The sequence below is a fragment of the Glycine max genome, chromosome 18, assembly GCF_000004515.6.
Source record: "Glycine max cultivar Williams 82 chromosome 18, Glycine_max_v4.0, whole genome shotgun sequence".
In the NCBI taxonomy this organism is placed as follows: domain Eukaryota; kingdom Viridiplantae; phylum Streptophyta; class Magnoliopsida; order Fabales; family Fabaceae; genus Glycine; species Glycine max.
The window spans coordinates 20060214-20083546 of record NC_038254.2 but is presented as its reverse complement, the minus strand read 5'-3'; the positions used below and the strand labels follow the sequence as shown (position 1 = coordinate 20083546).

At 33.4% G+C, this 23333-nt stretch overlaps 3 protein-coding genes across 11 annotated transcripts; 1 reads left to right on the top strand and 2 right to left on the bottom strand.

The window, feature by feature from the left end:
* The first annotated feature begins 3909 nt into the window (after positions 1–3909).
* LOC100776863 (spermidine synthase 2) lies at positions 3910–8449 on the top strand. Its single transcript, XM_003551965.5, has 9 exons — positions 3910–4444; positions 6155–6231; positions 6331–6453; positions 6556–6660; positions 6872–6944; positions 7036–7107; positions 7193–7388; positions 7865–7991; positions 8095–8449. Exons 1-9 carry the CDS (start codon positions 4276–4278, stop codon positions 8158–8160), a joined length of 1008 nt encoding a protein of 335 aa, XP_003552013.1. The 5' UTR covers positions 3910–4275; the 3' UTR covers positions 8161–8449.
* A 1331-nt stretch (positions 8450–9780) lies between these two features.
* Positions 9781–11121, bottom strand: LOC100786983 (uncharacterized). Its single transcript, XM_006602317.4, has one exon. The coding sequence runs from the start codon at positions 10952–10954 to the stop codon at positions 9962–9964; it is 993 nt and encodes a 330-aa protein (XP_006602380.1). The 5' UTR covers positions 10955–11121; the 3' UTR covers positions 9781–9961.
* Positions 11122–13735: 2614 nt separating this feature from the next.
* LOC100776329 (serine/arginine-rich splicing factor RSZ21-like) lies at positions 13736–17625 on the bottom strand. 9 transcript variants are annotated; one of them, XR_005889466.1, is made up of 7 exons: positions 17398–17584; positions 17117–17225; positions 16563–16651; positions 16197–16422; positions 15257–15331; positions 14850–15089; positions 13736–14710 (listed from the first exon to the last, which is right to left on the bottom strand). XR_005889466.1 is itself a non-coding variant. In NM_001255507.2 (6 exons), the coding sequence occupies exons 2-6, from the start codon at positions 17203–17205 to the stop codon at positions 15083–15085; spliced, it is 534 nt and encodes a 177-aa protein (NP_001242436.2). In that variant the 5' UTR covers positions 17206–17225; positions 17398–17510; the 3' UTR covers positions 13907–15082. The 9 variants fall into 9 exon arrangements, 7 of the variants coding, with proteins under 7 accessions (NP_001242436.2, XP_006601785.1, XP_040867533.1 ...); NR_174367.1 differs by having other exon boundaries at positions 13907–14710; positions 15209–15331; positions 17398–17510; NM_001255507.2 differs by having other exon boundaries at positions 13907–15089; positions 15209–15331; positions 17398–17510.
* Positions 17626–23333: the final 5708 nt, after the last annotated feature.

Genomic DNA, 23333 nt, shown 5'->3' with positions numbered 1-23333 from the left:
TCTCAAAAACCTCAGAAATGTTAAGTGCAATTTGATTTATAAAATATATATATATATATATGACTAAAGGTTTAAAGTGAAATCTTAACAGTATTTATTTTACATACACGAATATAATAATAAATTAAGATCACCCGTTTAAAAGATTTAAACTATCCACTCAAACCAGGTAACCAACACATACTGGTGAATGAGATCATAAGATTACATTTCCATACGTATGATTCTTTGAAGGGGGAAATTTTTTGTTTCTATACCCAAAACAACTCTTGATGTTGTAGCTGGAGAATTATACTCACAACTTTTAAAGTAAGCATACAATATGTTCTCTGAAAAAAACTACTCAATTTAATATAATATTTAAAGAAAAGAAAAAATAGTTATTAAGTAGTCCCTTAAAAGTTTAAATATGGAATATATTTTAGTCATTTAGTTTATTTTTAATACTACAACAACAACAACAACAACGCCTTATCCCACTAGGTGGGGTCGGCTACATGGATCAACTTTCGCTATAATGTTCTATCAAGTACCATACTTCTATCCAAATCATTAAGTTTGAGATCCTTTTTTATAACCTCTCTTATAGTCTTTTTGGGTCTTCCTCTGCCTCGAATTGTTTGTCTTCTCTCCATCTGGTCTACTCTCCTCACTACAGAGTCTACCGGTCTTCTCTCTACATGCCCAAACCACCTAAGTCTATTTTCCACCATCTTCTCTACAATAGGCGCTACTCCAACCCTCTCTCTAATAGTTTCGTTTCTAATTTTATCCTGTCGAGTCTTACCACACATCCACCGCAACATCCTCATCTCCGCTACACCTACTTTATTCTCATGTTGGCTCTTGACCGCCCAACATTCTGTTCCGTACAAAATCGCCGGTCTTACCGCAGTCCGATAAAACTTTCCCTTTAGCTTGATCGGTATCTTTGCATCACATAACACCCCCGATGCTTTTCTCCATTTCATCCATCCTGCTTGAATGCGATGATTCACATCCCCTTCAATTTCCCCATCATCCTGTATTACAGACCCAAGATATTTAAACCGTGTGACTTGAGGGATAATATGGTCTCCTATTTTCACCTCTGAGTTAGAAACCCTCCTTCTTTTGTTGAACTTACATTCCATATACTCCGATTTGCTTCTGCTTAGGCGAAAGCCATGTGTTTCTAGAGCTCGTCTCCAAGTTTCCAACCTCTCATTCAACTCCTCCCTCGACTCTCCAAGGAGGACTATGTCATCTGCAAAAAGCATGCATCTCGGCGCTATCTCTTGGATTTGTTCCGTGAGGACATCCAGAATTAAGGTAAAAAGGTAGGGGCTAAGGGCTGACCCTTGATGCAAACCAATTGTGATGGGAAAATCGTCTGACTCTCCACCCTGTGTCCTAACACTAGTCGATACCCTATCATACATATCTTGGATAGCTCGAATATATGCAACCCTAACCCCTTTCTTCTCTAGAGCTTTCCACAAAATCTCTCTAGGCACTCTATCATACGCTTTCTCCAAGTCAATAAAAATCAAGTGCAAGTCTTGTTGGGCCATGCGATATTGCTCCATCACCCGCCGTAATAAATAAATCGCTTCCATGGTCGACCTTCCCGGCATGAAACCAAATTGATTCTCAGTAACTTGAGTCTCCTTTCTTAATCTCCGTTCGATCACTCTTTCCCATAATTTCATGGTATGACTCATGAGCTTGATTCCCCTATAATTTGCACAATTTTATATATCCCCCTTGTTCTTATAGATTGGCACTAACGTGCTTCTCCTCCATTCCTCCGGCATGCGTTTTGACCTCATAATTTCGTTAAAGAGTTCGGTGAGCCACTCAAGACCTCTATCTCCAAGAGTTTTCCACACTTCAATAGGTATGTTGTCTGGCCCCACCGCCTTACCGTTACTCATTCTTTTCAACGCTTCCTTTACTTCCTGTTTCTGAATCCGACGATAGTACTTATAGTTCCGGTCCTCTTCTCTTGTGTCTAGACTGCTAGAGTCATATCCATATCCATCATTAAATAAGTTGTGGAAATACGCCTTCCACCTTTCCTTGATATCTTTTTCATGCACTAAGACTTTGCCTTCTTCATCCTTAACACACTTTACTTGATCCAAATCTCTAGTCTTCCTCTCTCTACCCTTAGCAAGCCTATATATAGATCTTTCTCCGTCCCTGGTTCCTAGAGCTTGGTATAGTCCGTCAAAAGCTTGGGCTCTTGCCTCACTCACCGCCTTTTTGGTTTCATTTCTAGCTATCTTATACTTATCCTAAGTTTCAGAATTTCTACACCTAGACCACTCCTTGAAACACTCCTTTTTTACTCTAACTTTGCTCTGAACATTTTCATTCCACCACCACGATTCTTTACCCCTAGGTCCAAAACCTCTAGATTCACCCAACGTCTCTTTAGCCACTTTAATAATCTCTTGGGACATCTTGTTCCACATATCATTTGCACTTCCTTGTGATTGTCCACACCATCCCTCCCATATCTTTTATTGGAAGATTCCTTGTTTCTCACCCTTCAAGTGCCACCATTTGATCCTTGGTGCTACCATAGGACTTCTTCTCTTTGCCCTATCTCTAATATTAATCATCTCTAAAACAAATAAAGACTTAAATATCTTTCTAGTTGTTCTAATTTAACACTTTTTCACTTTTCATCTTTGAAAAAATATAGTGGTTAGAAGTTATATTTGTTTTATTTTTTGAACTCAAGGCAATTTAGATAGTATTTAAAATGCTATTTAAATCACTTTAAAGACAAAAAATAAAATAAAGATAATTTACAAAAATTAAAAAATAAGTTAAATTACAAAAACTAAAAATATATTTAACAAAAAATAAATATGTAACAATTTAATTTCTTAAAATAATATATTAATGATCCAAATTATTCTTTTAAAACATCAACTTAAATGAGTTCAGGTGAAAGTATAAAATAATTATATACTATTATTCATTCACAATCTATTAATCTATTGTGTAGGTTAAGTTTGTTAACTTTTATAATAATTAACTTTTAAAGTTAGATTAATAATGATTTATGATTGGATGATGACTAGTTAATTATCATTAAACTCTTAAAATATCATACATTTATAACTTTTTTGTTTCTACATAACTGAATTGACTTTTTTTAAAAGAAATTAAAGTTGACTCTAATTTTTTTTAGAGAAGCGGAATTTAAATTATTTAAATATTTTTCAAACAACTAAAGCTTACATATGTAAAGTTTACTAAAAATTGATAAATACCATTAGATAAGTTAGTTTCTAGTAACTCTCCCTTAATCGTAATTGTTCTTGCTACAGAACTCGAATTCCAATTCAAACAATTTGTGAACACATTTGATGAAACACAAATCAAGAGAACTCGGCAATACATACACATTAGAGTTCTTCGTGTCTCAACATAATCCATCAAAAAGTAATTAATCTCATTTATAAATCAACAGAGAAAGAAAACAGTGTGATTATTTTTTCAAATGGCAACTTTTGTAAAATAAAAAGAGGATACATAAAACTTCAAGTTTTACTGAAAACTTTAAATATAAATATATTTATTTTTAGTACTTCAATTTCGATAAATGTTGTCTTTAGTCCCCTGACTAATTTTTGACAATTTAAATGTATAATTTGTGATCTTTTTTACCATACTAGAAACTAAGAATATTTTTTAAAAATTGTAAGACTAAAAATAATTAATTTGGAGAGCCAAAAATAAAAATAACCTAAATTTGATGGAAAAATATATATTTAAACAGACAAAAACCATAAAAAGTATTCTCTAAGTTTTGTCCTATTTTTAAATGAATGGATAAGCACTAAGGAGGGAGACAAAGATATGGTGAAACTAGCATTAAGCAAAACAGAAGGGACGACATACAAAAGAAGTCCCCTAATTCCAAAGAAACCTAAATTGTGATTCCCCCATCACTTTCACTTGTACTTGACGAGAAAACACGTAACATGCATATCTTAAGGCCGTGTCTGGCAACCCAATCACACTCTCTCAAAACACCAATCCCAAACCACAGCACCCTACAAACACACCCCCTAAAAAGCAGGTTCCTTTCTATATTCCCACGTGGCCCACACCCTTTTGCCCTTTATGCTATTCCGTTTCCCAAATAATATCTCACGAAGCCGAGAACAGCCAAACAGAGTGCTACTTGAAAAATTGTTCTCACCGTGTGTGTGTTGTGTGTGTGTGTGAGAGAGAGAGAGAGAGAGAGAAAGAGAGAGAGAGAGAGGTTAGGCTATGGCTGATGAGAGCGTCGTTGAGTCCCCAGTGAAGAGGCAGAGAGATGATGATGAAGAAAATGAGGTCTCTGTTTCCATGGATGTGGAGGGTGGCAAAGACCCTCTTAGTAACGGTTTATCATCTGTGATTCCTGGGTGGTTCTCTGAAATTAGTTCAATGTGGCCTGGTTAGTTATCTTTTTACCTTATCCTTTTTTTTTTGTTGCTTCCAAAAGTTGTGTCTTTTCCTTGTGTTCTTGTTGCTGGTAAAGGAAATCAATTTTTTTAACTTGTTAGTTTGTGTGTGTGTGTGTAGAAAACTAAACTCGTGTCAATTTATGTATGTTTTCCTCCTCTTATGAGGTTTGTCTCTGTGTGAAGAGATTCGAATTTGATTATCTGTTTGGTTTTTATGGTTCACGTGTCTTTTCTTGATTTCTTTCAAATTTGGGTCTCTGATGAGTTCTGTTTTTACCATAGCCATGTTCATTACCAGCAGATGTGTACATATATTTGTTGCAAGCTTCTTACAATTGCTCTCATGGAGCAATGATTTTTTTTTATTTATGGTTATTTGTAATTGACTTGTAGAGTTTTGGTTTTCTTTGTTTTTTTTACTTTTACATCTGAAATTTCGTAGCTTAGCTCACTGTGGTGCTGAGTAAATTCTGCTAGATGTTCTGGCGCTATTTTAAGACTAAAGTTGATAACCAGAGTGTTCTTATATGAAATTTATGGGAATATAAGAAAATTCACAGTTGGAATGAATTCCCCTTGGAAGTTGAGTTGCTATTTATCTTCTTCCTATATGTCAATGTTGTTGCCTCATCGGGATTGCTCTACTTAATGTCAATCCTCTGAGATCTTCAGGTATTTGTTTAAAAACAAAAGTGAACGATGTTTGGATTAAAGGGAATTGATTCCTCTAAAGTGCAGTAAGCATCCACTTGGTAAAGTACAAAAAGTCGTAACCATCATTGAAAAATCAATGGAGTTGATTTTAGCAATTTCATTGTTTATCCTACTTGCCTTAATTTTATCATTGTATCTGTTCTTCCAATCAACACTTTTAACTTTATACTTTATCTTCTAAAGTGAATCTCTAGCTTTAAAAAGCTACATTCATATAAAAATATATATTTATTCCGATATTTTTATTTTGATGCTTGGCTATTTTTATAAATGGGTGTCTAAATAGAAAAGGAATGAGCAAAAACAAGTACTTCATAAATTTAAATGGGCAGGTACCATATGCCATCACAGGAAAGATCTAATCTCAGTCCTTTCAAGACATTTTTCCTCTTTTAATCATACTTCACCAATTATCATTTTTGGGATTGATCCTTCCGAGTTCTTTGCTCTGTCCCAATTTCTCTTCTGAGTTCATGAGAAGTCAGAACTTACTTTTAAATAACTTAGATGCAATTGTTATCTTACCTATTTCGGCTAGTAAAGTGCATGCCTACCTAGGAAAAGAAAAAGAACTTATTTTTCTTAATGAAATGTTATTTGTTCAACTAATTATACAACTAAGAGAGAAAAGAGAGAGAAGTATGAGATGTAATAAATGATGTGATGAAGAGAGATAGAAACATAAAATTTCGTTGTATGAGTAACAGTATAAGACATTTCTTTTTCTTATATTCTTTTGTCTTGGATGTCATGCTAACTTTGGGACGATTGTGTTTGGTCTAGTAGTCTTGTTACACATTGGCTGAAGATGCATCTTGTTTGTTAGTAACGAAGGTAGCTCATCAAATTATCTTTAAGTACATCTTATGGCATTATTGGTTTCTAAAACCAAAGCAATGATCTGTCTTTGTTGGATAAACTCGGAATATCTGGGTTTGTCTTTTGTAATAATGCATGCGAATTAAAATATGGTTGTAATTTTGCAGGAGAGGCTCACTCCTTGAAGGTGGAAAAGATTTTGTTTCAAGGAAAGTCTGAATACCAGAATGTCATGGTCTTCCAGGTACGTGAGGTTCCAGTAAATTATGAAGTTATTGTTACAATTTTCTCTTTTTCATTTCCTATCTTTATTGTCAATCCTCTGCTGTGATGTCTTCTGTAGTCATCAACATATGGCAAGGTTCTTGTTTTAGATGGAGTAATTCAGCTAACAGAAAGGGATGAATGTGCCTACCAAGAAATGATCACTCATCTTCCTCTTTGCTCTATTCCAAACCCCAAAAAGGTTTTACTTTTGCCATATGTCTAGATTGCATGTTATATGTCTGGATTGTATGTTTAGTCTTCAAATTTATATACTTTTTCTCCCTGTAATTTTCCTTTTTAGGTTTTGGTTATCGGTGGAGGTGATGGAGGGGTCATACGAGAAGTAGCACACCATTCTTCAGTTGAAAAGATAGACATTTGTGAAATTGACAAGATGGTTGTTGATGTGAGTAAGGCACACCAAATTTTACTCTTCTCTAACCAAAGCTAGATTATATTGCTGACAGGCTATTATGTTACTCATATAATCAATTCTTCTCTTTATCTACTTAAGTAAATTGCTTATAGATGTTTTGTTCTTTTTAAGTTGGCCTAAAAGGTCTACTTTCTAGTGCTCAGAGGTTTCAAGTAGCAATATCAAAATTTAAGTCTTGCAGGTCTCCAAACAATACTTCCCTGATGTAGCTGTTGGGTATGATGATCCTCGTGTGACACTTCATATTGGTGATGGTATGATCAATCATTCTAATATTTTTTTCCTAAAACATTTTGCTTTTTGTGGAAAAGCTATCTCATGATGGGTTTTCTCACAATGGTCTAGGAGTTGCATTTCTGAAGGAAGTTCCTGAAGGAACTTATGATGCTGTTATAGTGGATTCATCCGATCCTATTGGTATACCATTTTATAGTTTCCTTCTCTTCTGTGATATAAAAATAAAACTGTTTGATAAAGGAATGTTACATTTGGTATCCTTAAGGTCCTGCTCAAGAGCTTTTTGAAAAGCCCTTCTTTTCGTCAGTTGCAAAGGCTCTTCGTCCAGGTGGAGTTGTGTGCACTCAGGCAGAAAGCATATGGCTTCATATGGATATAATTGAGGACATTGTGGCTAATTGTCGCCAGATTTTTAAAGGCTCTGTCAACTATGCTTGGACTACTGTTCCTACATACCCAAGGTATGTTTTTTCAATTTATTTTAAATCTGTTTTCTTATATGAATTCATTACATGTTATAGGTTTATATTAATTCTTCCAGAAAATGATTATTTGAAATTAAAATCCCCTCATAAACAAGGCAGTTTAACTTTCTCTTTTTGCATACTCCGGGAGGGAAGGTTGTTGATTGTATATGACAGTAAGGAGAGCCACCAACACACTCTCGGACATACTCTTCTAACACACCCTACTATTGGTTAAATTTATTAAAAAATAAAAAAATCATGAGGTAGTCATTAAATAGAAGTGAGATCTGTCAAAATTTGTGATTTCCAATAAATTTCAACCAATAGTAAAGGGTGTGTTTAAAATAGTGTTAGAGAGTGTGTTGCTAGCATTTTTCATATGACAATATTGTATAATGTGCTTTTCTGTAAGGATGTTGAATGTATATGATGATTATCCATGTTTACGTTGCTTTTGTTTTTCGTTTCAGTGGGATGATTGGTTTTATGCTTTGCTCAACTGAGGGACCACCTGTTGATTTCAAGCATCCAGTGAATCCCATAGATGAAAATGAGAGTCAGAAGTCAGTAAGACCGCTGAAATTTTACAACTCTGAGGTGTGCTGCCCCAACCATCTTCTGTTTGAGATTTTGCATTCTTCCCTTTCTTTACTGGACAATTAATTCCTATCTAAATGTCTATCTTTTCCTTTAATTCCAGATTCATACCGCAGCTTTCTGCTTGCCGTCGTTTGCGAAGAGGAAGATTGGTTCTAAAGCAAATTAAGAAGATTTTCTAAACCTTTGAAGGAGCTCATGTGGCTGTTGTAGAAGTCCAACATTCATCCTTTCTGTATTGGTCCATCTATCAATGAGCTATGGAATAAGTCAGATTAAATTTGGCATTGAATATTAACGTTTATTTCTGGAAATGAGTTTTAGGTGATAAAGGTATAATTGATGGATTCAGTTGTCAGTGACTTTCCTCATAAACACATTTAAAAATGTGGAACTATGAATATCTGTTTAGGAAAATTTTGTTTAATGCAAATTGTTGTTTCTTGTGTGTTTTGAAATTTAAATGCATTATTATGATCTGCCTTGTGTTTTGAATGCATTTGGCGTGATTGGTTCTAACAATACGAAAAACCAGCTGACTGGACTGTGCTTTGATTAAAATTAGCAATGGGATTAAAAGTCTAGGCAAACCTAAATGGGGTTCAAAAGTGATAGCAATTATCATTATCAAGCCAAAAATTACTTGTTTTGTAATCTATCATTATATTCTTATTAATAAGTTGGAGAGGGGCCTTGGCATGATTAAATCAACTTTGAATGCTGATCACTATCAATTTGATGTCAGAAATTTAAAGCCTTTGTCTTCGTTGATTAAAGGAAACATCATCAACCTGGGAAGCACAGATAAACACTGTAGCATAGATAAGAACTATGAAGTCCCGATCCTTCAAAAATGGAAGCATATGGGTGTCATACCCGTGTCAGACACTGATATGGGTGTCATACCCGTGTACAAAAGGTATTCAATTTTTTTTTTAAAAAAAAAATTTAAAGAAAAATGCAGGACACGCTTGGAATACGGCTCCTATACAGCTCAAGATGACTAGACACAATTCTGATACGGCTCAAGCTGTTTCCGATACGGCTTAAGCCACTTTTGAGTCTTTTCTTAATTTTATTGTTTTAACTTTAAGATTTTTAAAATAAAAAAAAAGGTAGAGACATACACAAAACATAATTCTTTTTCTCTTCTCAAAATATAAACAAAAACTAGACATACCCCTCTTCTCCAAGCATGACAACTCCTTTTCAGCAGTTCTGGACATTCTTTTGATGAAGGGATTTATTTTTCCGATAAGTGTTTGTAATGTTTGCTAAAACAGAATTTGCATATTTGTAGTGTTTTAACAACACTCGAGCATTTGCATAATTGCACCTTAACACCAACACTATTGCATTTTATTTTACATCCATATATAATTTTTTATTAATGTATCCAAGAGGTGTAGTATTCATAATTACAAAAAAATTATCGTATCCCCGTATCTGTGTTGTATCCTATATCTAGGCTTCATACATAAGAATAACAAGGGTAATGCTTTGCTACTTCATCCATAGATGCAACCTTTCTTCTTAGAATACCATATATCTATGCTTACTTCCAGTTTTTCTCGTTAAAGAATGATGAGGGGAAAATGGGAATTTGGGGATCGTGTAAATCACATACCCTTTCTAAATAAACTATTGTTTTAGTGGATTCTTTGGAAAACTTGCTTTTCTGGAATAATCTAGTTTCTTCATATAGCCTGGATAATCTCTGCATTCATTCACCGGGAAGCAACAAAAAAGCATGCTATATATTCTACTTCGTAACTGACTAATCACAATGTAAAAGAAAATATTTTTCATAGTTAAACTGAGCTGATTGAAATAATACAGTTATAACAAAGTAGAAGATAGCATTTATCGATTAATCATCTTAAAAGGTTGCTTAACCAGCTAGCTATCTTGATCCTTGTTCTGTACTCATAGTGACTCCCTTATTTTTGTGCACAGCAACCACTTCTCATTCACGAACCATTCTTAACATCTTTGCCAGATTCCTCATCAGCTTTCTTTTCCAACTTCCTCTCCTTGCAATCATGGACATAGATCATGCAGGCCACCCATTTCAGCGGATTTACCATGCAGTACAAGCCAACTTGTACAAAAATTGCATTTCCTTGCTCATAGCCTCCAATATGGTAGCATGAAAGCCTCAAAAGATGTCCCCAAGCAAAGAAAATCAGCATCAAAAAGAGCCCCCTCCTGTGGCATCCTCTGCTGAAATAAGCCGACACTGCTAATGCATCAACACCATATATCCCCTCCAACACCGACATCACAAGACTCATGTTCCACATAGCACTCCACTCCAAATACATCCTTAAAACCTTTGCGAATGCTGCGCTGCAAATTACCGCGAACAACAAGTAAAAACTCGAGTCCTTCAAGTAAACATGGTAATTTAGAACTATAAACAGTAATCCAAGCTGGTGAGTAGTTGTCAAGAAGAGAACATAGACAGAAGTGACAAATGAGCCTCTCAATTTTGATAGGTCAAAGGGTTTCTGAACCATCTCCTTAAGAGTCATTTTCTTCTCTTTTGAATGCAACTTTGAAGCCAAAGCTATAGTAACAATTGCTGACACAAACTCTAAGACATAGAGTGGCACCATGTAAATGAATCCAGTTAGAATCAACTTCAGGACATAGTCCTTGTTGAATCTGTCTATGATAAGATCTGGCCTGTAGCTGTTGCGATAGTCGATGAAGTCGTAGTCAGTGAAGACTATGGAGTCATCATGTGATTCATGTGGCAGGTTAACAATATTTGAGGTTTCAACCAGGAGTTCTTGGAGGAAAATTTCAAAGTAAACCATGATACAAAAGAGAGGAATAGAAGTGAGAAAGGTGAAGATGATGAAGTTGAGGTTTCTGAAATAGATCACAACAGATTCCCAGAGGATATCAGATACTTCTAGCTTCTGCTTCTGCTTAGACTTATTGCTTTCACTCTCCATGTCTCTTCACTTCTAAGAACAGTGAAATTTACAAGGTGAAGATTATGGCACTCCCTAAAGATCTATAGAAACCAGTGTTTTCTTATGTTTGTGCTCTATTGGAGAGAAAGAAGGGAGAAGAGTTGACTTATGACAATAGAAGATAGGAAAAAGATCCTCTCCAACTGGATGAGACTTGACCATTTATTAATTTTAATATTTAATAATTTTATTTTAATATATAAAATATAAAAAACACACACACACATTGAATGGTGAGATGTGTAAACAGACATAAGACAATTCTTTCGTTCCATTGACTTTGTCCTATGAATGTTGACATTGTCAAGAAAGTAGAAATGAAATGTAATGCCGAAAAGAAGAAAAAAAAAATCCCCCTTTACTAAAATTATCCTATTTGAATTTTCTCTTATTCTTGAACAATAGGATATACTCTAGCTGGAGAGATAAAAATACAAGAGAAGAAAAGTATGATTAATGTGTTAAATAATCAATCGTACTAATTATTTTCTTCACACAAAAAAATACTAATTATTTGTGTCTTTTTCGCTTTAGCTCCATCTTCTATTATGTTAAAATATCCAAATAAAAAATTATTTATTGTTTAAAAATTTTCCTTTTTTACAAAATACTACCTTAGAGCATATTAAGGGGCAGTTGGTAGTGGAGAAATTTTCAGTTTACTGAGAACCTTAAATTAGGAATTTTTTTTCTCATGTTTGATATCTATTTTCAAAAATAAAATTCTTGAGAATGTTTTCTAAGCAGTCTCCCATGAAAACTTTGTTGTGCAGGAAGGTGAGAATCTTAGGGAGTGTTTGGTTTGGTTGTTTTCTGTTTTTATTTTTTTACTGGAAATAGAAAATGGTGATGAAAATGTGTTTGGTTGGACTTTTAAAAACATTTTTAATAAAAATATTTTCTTAAACGAACCAAAAAATGAAAATAATAAAATCTTGTTTTCAGTTGAAAATAGGAACCTCATCAAATTTAAAAATACCTTTCCTTCACATACGCGGTGACAAGGAATGTTTTTATTTTCTGAAAGCAGGAAATAAAAAGTCAAACCAAACATGTTTTCAAAATTCTAATCTTTTAAAAATAAAAACAATTTTCAGAAAATAAAAATACAAACCGAACACACCCTTAATTTTTCAAGATAAAATTTTCTTTTACTACAAGTAAAAATATCATGCCACTCTTATTAGATTATTTAATAGGATAAATAATTAAAGTATGTGATAAAAATATCATTTATATTTTTATTTCCAAGAAACTTTTCCAAGACCATTTATGGCCAACCAAACATATTGTTTCATTTCTAGGTATCATGATTCATATATGAAATTTTTTTTCCCTACCAAATGTCCCCAAGATTTGAAAAGAAAACTCATCTTATTGGATCATTTCAGTTTTCTTATTTAATAATTTGAGCAATTAGGTTTAAAATTTAAATATGATAATCAACCAATCCAATCAAATTCAAGTGATTTAGATTAGATATGTTTTGGTTGTAATCTTACTTTTATTTTATTTATTGAAGTATCAAATAAATAATAAAATATATAATAAATATGGAGAAAACAATTAAAAATGTCATATATCTCGTTTATAAGTCATTATATAGTTAATAGTTGTATAATCTTCAAACATAGACTATTAACATGATATAAAAATAGATTATTAAAAATAAATTCCACAACTTAATAATTACATTTATATATCTTTACTCAAAGAGTTAAAAATTATCTTAGTAAATATGTTTTATCATAGATTTATATATCTGTATGGAAATTTTATTTAGATTGAATTGGATCAAATTTCAAAACGGAATCTAAATCATTTCTTTTATCCTAAATCAAAAATCACATGTGTTTCCAAACCTGCATGTATTTTCTAATAATGCATATAGAATTTTTAAATTAAATATTTTCAACGTTATTACTCTATTTATCATATGAGACAATACTTAAGAAGTTTGTTTAATACATAAAAATCTAAAGTTGTATAATGTATTGAATTTTATTTTTTAAAATTATTTACAGTAAATATAATTCAAATTACAATTATTAAATACATAAAATTAAAGTGCAATAACTAAATATTAAAATATAAAAACAAAGTGTTAAAATGAGGCTAACAAGCATTTAAAATTTTACTTCAAATATATTTTTTATAAATAATTAATATTATGAAAATATAGGTGTAGACAAATTGTAATCATATTTTATATACCTTTCAGTAAGAAATTCACGTCGTGTTTATAAACGCTACCTCATTTAAATTGCAAACTAAAATTCATAAGTCATAACTAATACCATGAATGAGCTCAACTTTACTATCAAACCTTTGGAGTATTCTCTTTGTAAAGTTGCATAACTATAACTCATTTGTGCGATTAATAGATTAGACAAAAAATGAGGTAAATCCCACCTCCTGTATCTCTAATATCAAAGAAAATAAAAAGGCTTGACAGTAAAGTTGAACTTATTTTATACTCTATCCTATTCGTCGAAATCGCGACATTTATTCTCCAAAACATCCCACCTAAATCCTATATCAAACCACTTCAACGAAACCTTTTTGGTGCAAAGAAAAATACCAAAATTAAAAAATCAACACTTCAACAGAATTAAGATAGTCTTCACAACAGTAATTTAACAATTATAATTTTTACCCTAACAGGTGGAACATGTAGTTCAGGCAGGACAAAGAGGCCTCATATCAAATAAAATAAAATAAAAATAAACCAGATTTGATATATAGAAAAAACAAAAATCATTTCCACATTTTAGTTTTCTCATTTAGTCAATCCCAAGTCAATACTTCTTTTGCACAAAAAAAAACAGTACTTAATTCTTAAAACATAATTAACCAGATCAAAATCAACTAATCTTAGTGGAGCTAAATGCCAGTGGCAACACTTAACTCACATTCTAAAACAAGGGCAAGAAGCAATGAATTCCTCAAATTCAAATATCTAATGCAACCAATGCTGCCAATAAACCAGAGTTAATACACTTGATTAGGAGCGGACGATATTTAGCAAAACAAAACTTCAGATTGGAGACAAAGTGACACGGATTCCAGTAGCTGAAGATGACACACAATTCCATACAGAAGCATGCAAAAGTTAATCAGCCACATGAGGAAACTGTGGACACAGACCAAAGAGCAGCAAGTGGAGAATGAAAAACATTTGGCGAGTACTCAATTGGTTAAATGGAACCACTCTTTCTAGTCCCAGTCCTCAGAGATCATAGATCAACAGGTGATTTTGCCGAAGGAGGATACACAATACAGTGTCCTACACAACCAAGATGATGACCATTGCTCCCAAACGGCAAGCATATACCAGAGACCACGGATGAAACAAGTAGCATTTTAATCAAATGCAGACAATTAGAAGCAGCAACCATCAATATAACTATATAGAATGGTGTGAAGCAGACACTACACGCAGTTACTCGCTAAAGGAACCCCAATTTAACTTAATTTCACAAAGATGCAGCAAGCCAATGACTACATTTATCCATCCACCTTTAGACTCCTCCAAATCATAAGTAGGATGCATATGTAGCATTCTTTCCTGAACAGTAAGCAAAAAGGTCATATGCAACCAACTTGTTGACATCGAACCTTTAGTCAACTTATATGCAGAAGCAACAAGATGAGACGATTGTGGGGGCATGAAGCAGAGAAGCAGACAAGATGTAGTAAGTGGCGAAACGATGCTGTTTTGGCCGATAATCACACCTCAAAACAAAGAAACATGAACATTTTAGGCACCTTTAATGCAAATATATCAAAATTACCCTAGTGGATTAGAAATAGTATGACTAAGAACAAACAATTAACATAACTTGCTACATAAAGAAGGGAAGACTGAAGCAACCTTCAGGTTTCAGTAAGCTGAAGACACAGCTGACACAAAACAGTGTCCAACGCACCCTTTTGGCAGCTACAACACTATGTAGTTTTGTCAAAAGCCAAGTTCTTAACAATACCCATTGTCATGACATCAACAGAACTAACATGTCTGTGGTATGCTCAACCAATCCCAGAGGAACTACACTTATAGCAGAGAGAACTTCCTAATAATTGTTCAGCAATCAGCCCGTGCTCCGTTCACATTCTGATTTTAATCACGGTAAAAAAAAGAAATAATAAGAATTTAAATTAATATGGGTACTAAGTTATGATGTCATTCATTTAACTCATAGTTAAGAACAACTGAGTTGAACATAAACATACGCATTGGCATAAGGTGAATCATGGCAAGAAGGACGATATGGAGGGGACCTGCTATAGCTGCGACCCCGGGGAAGCGATATGCTACGTCGTCTTGGAGATCTTCTCCCACGAGGGCTGTAACTCCTGATAAAATAAAGCAAATCCAAAAGAAAACATGAGAAGATAAATAAACTATCAAAGGAATTACTAGTAGAAAGTGACATATGTCCAAAAGACTCAGCATGCATTTTGAAAAATGAAGACTGGAATTTTATATACCATGAAAGTCAATTTGATCAGCAGTCACATCCATATTCAGATTGAGATCTCTAGTCACTAAGTAGTTAGTTTGAATTACTTTAGCTTATGAATATACTTTTCAGTCAGAACGCCATGACAAAATAACAATAATATACACATACTGAAGACAATTAGATAACTCCAAGAAGAGAGAATTTTAAGTTAGGCAATATATATATATATATATATATATATATATATATATATATATATATATACATATATATATATATATATATATATATATATAAAGAGAGAGAGAGAGATAGAGAGAAGGAGGTAGAGATAGAGAGATAGATATACACGCTAAGAAATTGACTACAAAGAGGGTGAATATCAATCCACATTACAACAGTCACAAAGAGAGAATGGTTGTCCACATAACGGGAAAACAATCACAAGCATCTCAACAAAGATCAAATTTATAAGAACAAAAGCTAGGGATATGAAAATTTTGAAAAAAATGATATGATGCAATGCCATTTGATTCTTCAACCTTGAGCTAGTTTAGCAGGTTGAGTCATGCAAATACTTAATGGACGACTTTCTGTCCCGATTCCATTGCTTTACATACCAAGCACATTTCTATATTCTGGTATTCGATCCAAAGTCCAAACAATAAAAAAAAGGGAAAATCTAAAAGGCTAAGATATTTAAAATGCATAGTTTTTTAATTCATGTATATAGCATGTGCATATAACAAACACACCTGCGATCATACCCATAACTTGGACTTCTACGACGCCGATAAGGACTTGGACTTCGCCTCCTTCCACTTCCAAGGCCACGTGATCCAATGCGCAATCGACACTCCCGAGCAAAGTGTCCAGGTTCACCACATTCATAGCATTTTGTGTCTTCACCTCCACGCCCACGCCCTCCTCGGCCACCACCCTTGGAATTATGAGAAAGCTCTACACGCCAACCATTTTTTCCTATACGAAACCCAAACATCAATGCTAATACAAAATTTAGAAAATGCAAAAAAAAAAAAAGGCACAAGGGCAATTGCTTAACATGGATGGCAAACACGGATAAATAATGACAGATTGATAAAATAGTAATGCATACTTACCATCCAAGGCCTGAATTGCATCAAGTGCATCCCTCCGATCATCAAACTCAATAAATGCATATCCTGGTGGTCTACGAGCAACCCAGACACTGCATTTATGACCAAACATCAAAATAAGACATGCAACCAACAAACCATACATAGAACAAAACAAGTCATGAAAAAAGAAACACCACAAACAAAATTCAACATATTGTAAATTCCAATGACTGAATTGTTCTCTTTCTATTTATCAAATAACAAAAGAAGGGACCTTGGCACCTACAGAACATATCATTGCCAATCCACAGAAGTACATGAACTCCTCATCTCATATTCAAGGCTGTGAAATGATCTAGCTTTTAGGAAAGATTTTTTTTTCTTCTAGAAAGGAGTTATTGTTTATAAAAGTCCAATTTACTAACAATTAATCACTTAATTGAAATCAGCAACTTGCAAGTCATAAAACCAATATTTTAACAGTTATTTTAATTGTTTCTAAACTGAAAATGTTTTTTTTTAAAATCAATTTCAGTAATTTTCCCTCGGGAGAGAGAGAAGGATAAGAGAATTACCTCATGAGAACACCATATATACGAAATTCATCTTCGAGATCCCTCTCACTGACTCGAGGGTCTAAATTCCCAACGTAAACACGAGACATTGTCCAGAACCAGAATCACTCTATACAAATTTAAAACAAAACCAAAAAAATCATCAACTACCTAAAAATTAAAAAAACTGAATCAATAAGTGAAAGAAAAATCAGTTGAAGTAGCGTGGAAAACCTCTGAAGATTTAATTTTTTTTTTTTTAATAGCATGGATGAAAAAGAGTGTTGGAGAAATGAATGAACCTGAATCCTTACACTTGCAGAGACAAGAGTGCGTGGCGAACAAGAGAGAAGTGAGTTCAACAAAAAGAATTCTCGAGGATTCTGGATGATCGGAAGAGAAAATGGAGAGTTCTAAAGCCCTAGAAATTCTATTATTTTATTTATAATTTGCTCTTACGCTTCAACCCTTCACGCTTGCATTTTGAGCTGATTGCATTGTGCACCCAGCATTCTGCTTGTGCAGCCAGCAATATTTTCATATTCCATAAATACCCCTGGTAGTTCTTCCTTTTTACCATTTTCTTTCACCTTCTTCACTCATTAATTATGTTGGTTTCGTCGCATTCATTCATTCCCGTGAGAGGAGAGGTCCATTGTGTCTGCTTTAGTCGAGCTGAAAGTCTTACAAAGCTACATCGACAAGTAATGGTTGTGGTGGTGGTTGATGTGGTTGTTAACGGTGAAAGTAAACTGCAACTTCTATTCGATATAGTTTTTATTTTTGTGTATAAAAATTACGGATTATGAATCCATAAGTTATATAATATATATGGATTAATAATTGGTAAGTTTTATATAACTTACTGATTAACCATCTGTAAATATTTGTTTTTATATTTTGGAAGTGTTATTAAATATTGTAAAATAATTTAGACTTATAATTTATTTGAGTCGTGGTACTTTAAAATTGGTTGTTATTAGTGCTTATAATCTGATAAATTACAATTAAGTTCAATAATTTTAGCAATTTTAGTATATATGGTTATCAATTTTTATGTATTATATGGTTATCAATTTTAAGTTCAAGATGTAGAAGCAAGGCTTCATGGTGAATGTGATTCAAAGATGTTTTGATGATAACAACAACAAAAGATGATGACAAAGGTGATGAACAAAAAGCTCAAAGATCAAAGACCAACTCAAGTGAATCAAAGAACAAGTCAAGAGTTCAAGAATCAAGAAGAATTCAAGACTCAAGAAGAAAGTCTACAATCAAGAATCAAGATTTAAGATTCAAGATCTCAAAAATCAAGATTAAGATTCAAGACTCAAGATTCAAGAATAAAGAAAGGACTCAATCAAGATAAGTATTAAAAAGTTTTTCAAAACTTTGAATAGCACATGATTTTTTGACAAAACCTTTACCAAAGAGTTTTTACTCTCTAGTAATCGATTACCATATTGTTGTAATCGATTACCAGAGCAAAATGTGTTTGAAAAAGTTTTCAAACTGAATTTACAACATTCCAAATATTTTCAAAAGGCTGTAATCGATTACAATGTTTTGGTAATCGATTACCAGTGCCCTTGAACGTTGAAATTCAAATTTAAATGTGAAGAGTCACATCCTTTCACTCAAAAGCTTTGTGTAATCGATTACACTTATTTGGTAATCGATTACCAGTGTTTGTTTCTGAAAAATCTAAAGATGTAACTCTTCAAAAAGGTTTTGACTTTTTCAAATGGGTTTTAAGTTTTTCTAAAAATTATAACTCTTATGAATGGCCTTCTTGACCAGACATGAAGAGTCTATAAAAGCAAGGCTTTGTTTTGCATTTTCAATCAATCTCTTACAATCCTTTACAAGCCTTGAATCTCTTTGAACTTCTTCTTCTTTGTACCAAAAGCTTTCTGAAGTTTTCTGGTTTTCTAAACCTTGAAAACTTGTGCTATTCATCTTTTCATTCTCTTCTCCCTTTGCCAAAAAGAATTTGCCAAGGACTAACCGCCTGAATTCTTTTTGTGTCTCTCTTCTCTCTTTTTCAAAAGAACAAGGGACTAACCGCCTGAATTCTTTTGTGTCTCCCTTCTCCCTTGTTAAAGAATTCAAAACGACACAGTCTGAGAATTCTTTTGATTCTTCTCATTCCCTAATACAAAAGCGTTCAAAGGTTTAACCGCCTGAGAATTCTTTTGTATCCTTATTCACAAAGTATCAAAGGTTTAACAGCCTGAGATCTTTGTCTTAACACATTGGAGGGTACATCCTTTGTGGTACAAGTAGAGGATACATCTACTTGGGTTTGACTGAGAACAAGAGAGGGTACATCTCTTGTGGATTAGTTCTAGTGGAGGGTACATCCACTAGGGTTTCAAAGAGAACAAGGGAGGGTACATCCCTTGTGGATCTTTGCTTATAAAAGGTTTTTTAAAAGGTTGAAAGAAATCTCAAGGACCGCAGGTCACTTGGGGACTGGAGGTAGGCACGAGTTGTTGCCGAATCAGTATAAAAACTCTTGTGTGTTTGTTTCCTTCTTCCCTACTCTTTTACTTTCCGCTGTGCATTTAATTTTCGCTTTTACTTTCTGTTAAGTTTCTCTTCTACTCCATATTCTCTTAACAATTTAGTAAAAGCCTTAAAAGAGTAATTTTTTAATTGGTAAAGTTTTAGGAATAACTAATTCAACCCCCCCTTCTTAATTATTCTGAGGCCACTCGATCCAACACAAGAACTTGATTTTGTTGGTTTTTTAATATATATATGGTTATTAATTTTAATGTATTATATAATTAAATGTAGTAAAAAAAAATATTGCACGATAGTATATGTATATTGTGGTTAGGTGTCGTTTATTTGTCATTGAAATTTTTCAATATTTTGTTAAGATGGATGAAGATCACTGGATGCTTGACAATATAATGTCTGAAGAAGTTGATATGAATGTAGAAAATGAAGACGAACCTGGTGTGAAATTAGAACATGTTGATTGTTCTGATGTCTTCAAATCTTATAAGGTATTAAAATTAATTTTTGTTGTTAAAGTAAGTTAATGAATGTCCCTTGAAGACTAAAGATGTCTGGATTGCATTGTAGGTGTTTGCTACCTATGATAATATTTTGAATAGGGCTCGAGTTGTTGCTTACGAAATTGCTTTTGTAGCAGTGATTATGAGGTCAGACACAAATACTAATATGAGAGAAAGGACATTATTTGTCTTAATTGGTTGTGAAAGGAGTGGTCAGTATAGAGTCAGGAAGAAAGATTTGGTAAGAACAATTACTGGTAGTAGAAAATGAGGGTGTCCCTTTAAGTTTCGCGGGAAACCAGTGGTTGGAGGCGAATGATGGATGATGAAGTTAATATGTGGGAGTCACAATCATGAATTGGTCAAGTCATTAGTTGGACATCCATACGTTGGTCGATTGACTAAGGATGAAAATATTATTATTACTGATATGACAAAGTCAATGGTGAAACCAAGAAATATTCTGCTAACGTTGAAGGAGCACAATGTCAATAATTATACAACAATCAAACAAGTATACAATGCAAGAAATGCATATCATTCTTCCATAAGAGACAATAATACTAAAAGACAACAACTAATTAAGCTTCTTGAACGAGATTAGTAAATTGATTGGCATAGATTGAAGGATGAAGATGTTGCACGTGATATCTTTTGGAGTCATCCTGATGCAGTTAAGCTATGCAATGCCTGTAATTTGGTATTTTTGATAGATAGTACTTACAAAACAAACAGGTACAGACTCTCATTACTTAACATTGATGGTGTTACACCAACAGGGATGACATTCTCTACTACTTTTGCCTATTTGAAGGGAGAACATCTAAATAATGTTGTTTGGGTTCTAGAATGGTTTCGATGTCTTTTTCTCATATATGATGCTCTCCTTGGAGTTATTGTTATCGACAGAGATCTAGCATTGATGAATGTAGTGAAAAATGTATTCCTTGAGTGTACCAACTTGTTGTGTCGGTTTCACATTGATAAGAATGTGAAGGCAAAATGTAAATCCTTGTTTGGTAAAAAAAAATGTATGGGATTATGTCATGGAAGCCTGGGGGAGTTTGGTTAATTGTTCTTCTGAGGAAGAGTTCAATGAGTGCCTTAAGAAGTTTGAAATTGCTTGTTCACCATGATCAATGTTTGTTGACTATGTCAACCAAACATGGATAATTCCCCACAAAGAAAGATTTGTTAAAGCCTGGACGAATAAGGTCATGCATTTAGGAAACACAACAACCAACAAGTATGAAAATTGTAAAGTTTTTTTGTTGTTTATGGTTTAGGATTTAATGGATAAAAATAGTTGTCTTTGTTTTTTTTTTGTGTATTTCATATGCAAGGTTGAATCTGGTCATCGGGTCTTAAAAAGACTACTACAAAATAGCCTTGGAGACCTATGTAGTGTTTGGGAAGCCATGAACAACATGATCACGCTACACACACTGAAATTAAGGCATCTTTTGAGACAAGTAGACATGTGGTTGGACATATTTTTAAAGTTACCTTACACAAAAATTACTTGACATGGTATTAAGGTATGTTTTAAACCAAATTGATGCTGAGTATGAGCGTGTGAGTTATGTTGGTATTGACAGTTCTTGTTGTGGATGTGTAATGAGAACTATTCATGGTCTTTCTTGTGCATGCGAGCTAGCTAGATATGTTTTTGGTGGCATACCTCTAGGTGTAATCCATATGTTTTGGCGGAGGCTAAGTTTTTCAGACAAGGGTTATCTGAGCCCGAAGTAAGCATAACCAAAGAGATGGAAACCATATCCAAGCAGTTTGAAGAATTTGATGTATATGGAAAAGTTACTCTAAAGAGTAAACTTCGGGAAATTACCTACCCTAATCTAAACTCTATGTGTGCTTCTCCAGAAAAGGTCAAAACAAAAGGTGCTCATAAGAAACCGATGACCAAGCATCAAAGATCAACAAAGTATGATCCGTCTTACTGGGAGTATGTTAATGCTTTATATTCTGTGTAAAATAGTAATTCTTCAGTCAAACATAGTGCATCATCATCTGAGCAAGCAAAACCTAAAAGGACCATGCCGATGTTGGATCAATTTCATCCATGCATTCATGATTCCATTGAAAACATTGTTGATGTCAAAGTTGATGGTAAATGTGGATATTGTGCAATTGCTGCCTTGTTAGGTATGGGTGAAGATTCATGGTCTTTGGTGCACAACCATTTGCTTAAAGAACTTGCAAAATGGTCTGATGAGTATATCAACCTGCTTGGTGACATAGACAAATTTGAGAAATTAAAGCGGTTGCTACTTGTTGATAGATTATTCATGATATATAAGTTTTTTGTTACATTTTGATGGAATAATTTTGCTTTAAATAAATCTAATAAAAATTGTTATGTGCAGGTTACCATAAATAAATGGATGAATATAATCGACATGGGATATATGATCATATCAAGGTATAATGTCATCCTTGTTTCTCTGTCTCTCCAACAAAGCATGACGTTTTTTTCCTCTTAGAAGTGAACCACTAAGAGATTGTTCAGTGCATCGCATAATATGTATCGGTCATGTGTATGGTAATAATTTTGTTCAAGTAAAAGCGTTATCATTTTGTTTGTGTAATTTATGTATTAAATAGTCTTATGATAATTTTACTGTGTATATCCATATGTAATAGGCATTTCTAAGAGACCGTTGTCCATTACCACCAGTAGTTTTGTTATGGTCTACACATTGTCATCATGAGGCAAAGTAGTGGCCTACACCATATATTAGTAGAATGCAATAGTACACAAATTTGTCGAGGTTGAAAATAAACTTTGTTGATTTAGGTGAGGATTGAACATTTAGTTACTTATAAAATTGTCATGTAATACAATAATATACACATGTTTCATTGGACATTCACATAATTATCTATTATAGTTAACTTTTAAATGGTGTACAATTATTTATGTTTTCTTGTTTTAATGAAAAAATTATTTGACTAAGGAGGGTTTACGATTACTACAGTACGTTGAGTTCAGTTGTAGGTCATTGATTAGGGTTTATGGTTTACTTATTGTTTAATGGTAAGCGACTAATTAGGGTTTATGGTTTAATTCACGACCTAGGGTTACAAGAGTTATTAAATAATAAACATTATCTAGTTACAAAAATAAATAAAAGGTTCTCGGATAAAATTAAATAATAAACATTGTCTAGTTATATTGCATACAAAAATCA